Genomic DNA, 2,467 nt, shown 5'->3' with positions numbered 1-2,467 from the left:
GAGCGCAGCGGCAGCCAGTCCCGGGAAGGTCAGGAGGACCAGGAGTCTGCCAAGGATAGGAGTGCACAATCCATGCCTGACAGCAAGTCCGAGGAAGATGAGGATGACCAGAGCAAGTCCAGGGAAGATGATGGCAACCAGAGCCAGTCCACAGAAGACACTGTGGAGGACGAGGATGACTCTGACCCTGATGGGGATGTGCCAAGCACATCAACTGAGAGCCAGAGCGCCTCTCCAGAGGATGACGGCAGCCAAGAGGACAACACAGGTGAGGACACCAGTTCCACAGAGAGCAACAACAGCGAGTCCCAGGAGGATGACGATGATGATGAGAGCTACTCCCAGGAGGACACCACCCATGAGACCAGCAGCCGTGGGGACAACAGCTCGCCGCAGAGCCTGGAGACCAGGAGCCACAAACGGCGTCCAGGCGCATACCGCCACAAGCCTGCTGTCGACTACGATGACAACGACTGTCAGGACGGGTACTGACGCATGCCCCACTGCCTCATCAGTGCTGGGGGTTGTGGGGGGGACGAGGGGTTTAATTTATTTGCTCTATAGCCTGGTTGATTTGTTCCTGGGAGGATGCTGTGGATAAAATGGAGGCAGGTTTCCCCAGGGCTCCACCTGGGCACACTACACAGGGAGTGCGGTGGGAGGTGATGCCAGCCGCAGGGGAAAAGCTGAGCTACAGCAAGAAGAGACGTTTCCTGTACCAAAGCAGAGAGCAGCTGAGAGCTGTGAGTGTCAGCAGGGCCGTGCTGCCTGCTTGCCCCAAGGGCACGGTGGTGGCTCAGCACTCCAGGAGCTGTGCCTGGACATGCTGGGCAGAAGGCCCCTGTGTTTACCCCATGTATTTACCTACCAGTGCACTAAAAGCATCTGCCCAGATGCCAATGGGAACATTCTGTTAGCTCCATGTCCCGCACATAAGGAGGAAAAGCTACAGCTGGTATGCCCACACCGTGCATGGGCTCAGTGGTGTGGGAAGTACCACTTCCGGAGGGGATGTATGTAATATTTTGTAAGAAATGTACAGAAAACATTATATTGTATCTTTTTTGCACTTGTATTTCAAAGTTGAAATGTACCCTGATGATTTAATTACCATTAAAACCATCAAACTCCACAGAGGTGTGCTTTGAGGTGTTGCTGGTTTTCCCTGCTGGGGGAGTGAGGTGCTGCGATTTGGGTCGGTCTGAAGGGAGCGGGGGACAAAGGGCAGGCTGTCTGCAGGGGAAGCCACAGCAAGCTGGGGGGAGGGGGAAAGCAGAGGCTGAGAGGTGTTTCCAACCCCTATTTCTAGGCACCCCAAGGGGAGTGGGGTGAAAAAGCTGGCTAATGACCCCATGAGCAAGGGTTGCTCTGTTCTTCCTGAGGCTCTGGGAAGAAGATGCTCCAGGGCACAGGGGGTTTCCCGGACCACTGGCTCTGGGTGCCTGCAGTGGCCCCTAGTGCCAGGTCACCTGCAACAGAGATGCAGGTGAGCAGGGGAAAAGGTTTGTCCTGGGCTGGTAGATCATGGGGAAAGCCTCTTTTATGTGGTGTGCCTTTTGTTTGTTTTTTCACCTACCAGCAAGCAAGTAACACACTATTTGTTTTAAAGCCCATCCAGGCCCTTCTTACTTGTTGATGTATGACGAGCTGTACCGCGTGGGTATCGATGCGGACGGAGGAAGCCATGGGCATAGCTGCACAGTTCTACGACATGGAGCTGTGACTCTGCAGAGCATGGTCTGCAAGGGCTCAGCACCAGTGGGTGCTTGCCTTTCAGCTGCCTTGGGTCAGCAGCATCGTGCTGGGCATTGCAATACCCAATTCAAGAACCAGTAAAGAAACTAAATAATGTTTTACTACTTATAGCAAAAGTGCATTTAATTTGTAAACTCCACCCACCACTGCAAAAGCTGGGAGCTGAACAGCTCCTGGCTTTAAAGGCATCGATATCTTAATTTCCACCTACCTTAAACTTCTTGTACTTCTTTATGATCAGCTCTGAAACGTGCAGCTTCCCCGTGCTGCTGTCCTGGGAAAAAGCCTCTTTCCTGACCCTGCATCCTCCACCCCACGGGCCCTCACTCCACAGTGGATACCCAGGCTGTGACTTGCCCCTTATTTATTGAACCCCTTGCGTTAGCTGCGCGAGGACTTGGGGATGCTGTGACGATGATGATGCCTGTCAGGGTGGTGGGTACCAAAACGCCGGGGCACAGCCCCACCGCTGGGCTGAAAGACAGCAAGCAGGGGTTTGACTGCAGCCCAGAGGGGCAAAAAGGGCTGGGGGAAGCTGCCGCTTTGCTTTCAAATGGTAGTAGCGATGCGTTTGCCGGCTGCTCTGCGCGGCAGCGCGGGGCAGGGCGCTGCTGTTGCCAACTCCTCCGTGTCCGGCAAGCGGTGCTGCGGCTCCGGCACCGGGCGCGCCTCGGGTGCCGGCTCTGCCGCGGGGCTGGGTCACATCGCCGGG

At 55.5% G+C, this 2,467-nt stretch overlaps 1 protein-coding gene across 1 annotated transcript in view; it reads left to right on the top strand.

Annotated features, from left to right (window-relative positions):
* The window catches only part of LOC104499912 (dentin matrix acidic phosphoprotein 1-like), a 2,497-nt gene extending 2,005 nt beyond the window's left edge, over positions 1–492 (top strand). The window contains exon 5 of the mRNA XM_010143485.1: positions 4–492. Coding sequence (XP_010141787.1) covers positions 4–492 — 489 coding nt within the window. The remainder of the gene's footprint in view (positions 1–3) is intronic.
* Positions 493–2,467: the final 1,975 nt, after the last annotated feature.

The sequence above is a fragment of the Buceros rhinoceros genome, unplaced genomic scaffold (assembly GCF_000710305.1).
Source record: "Buceros rhinoceros silvestris isolate BGI_N320 unplaced genomic scaffold, ASM71030v1 scaffold40069, whole genome shotgun sequence".
Lineage (NCBI taxonomy): Eukaryota > Metazoa > Chordata > Aves > Bucerotiformes > Bucerotidae > Buceros > Buceros rhinoceros.
This window is presented reverse-complemented; position numbering and strand designations above follow the sequence as displayed.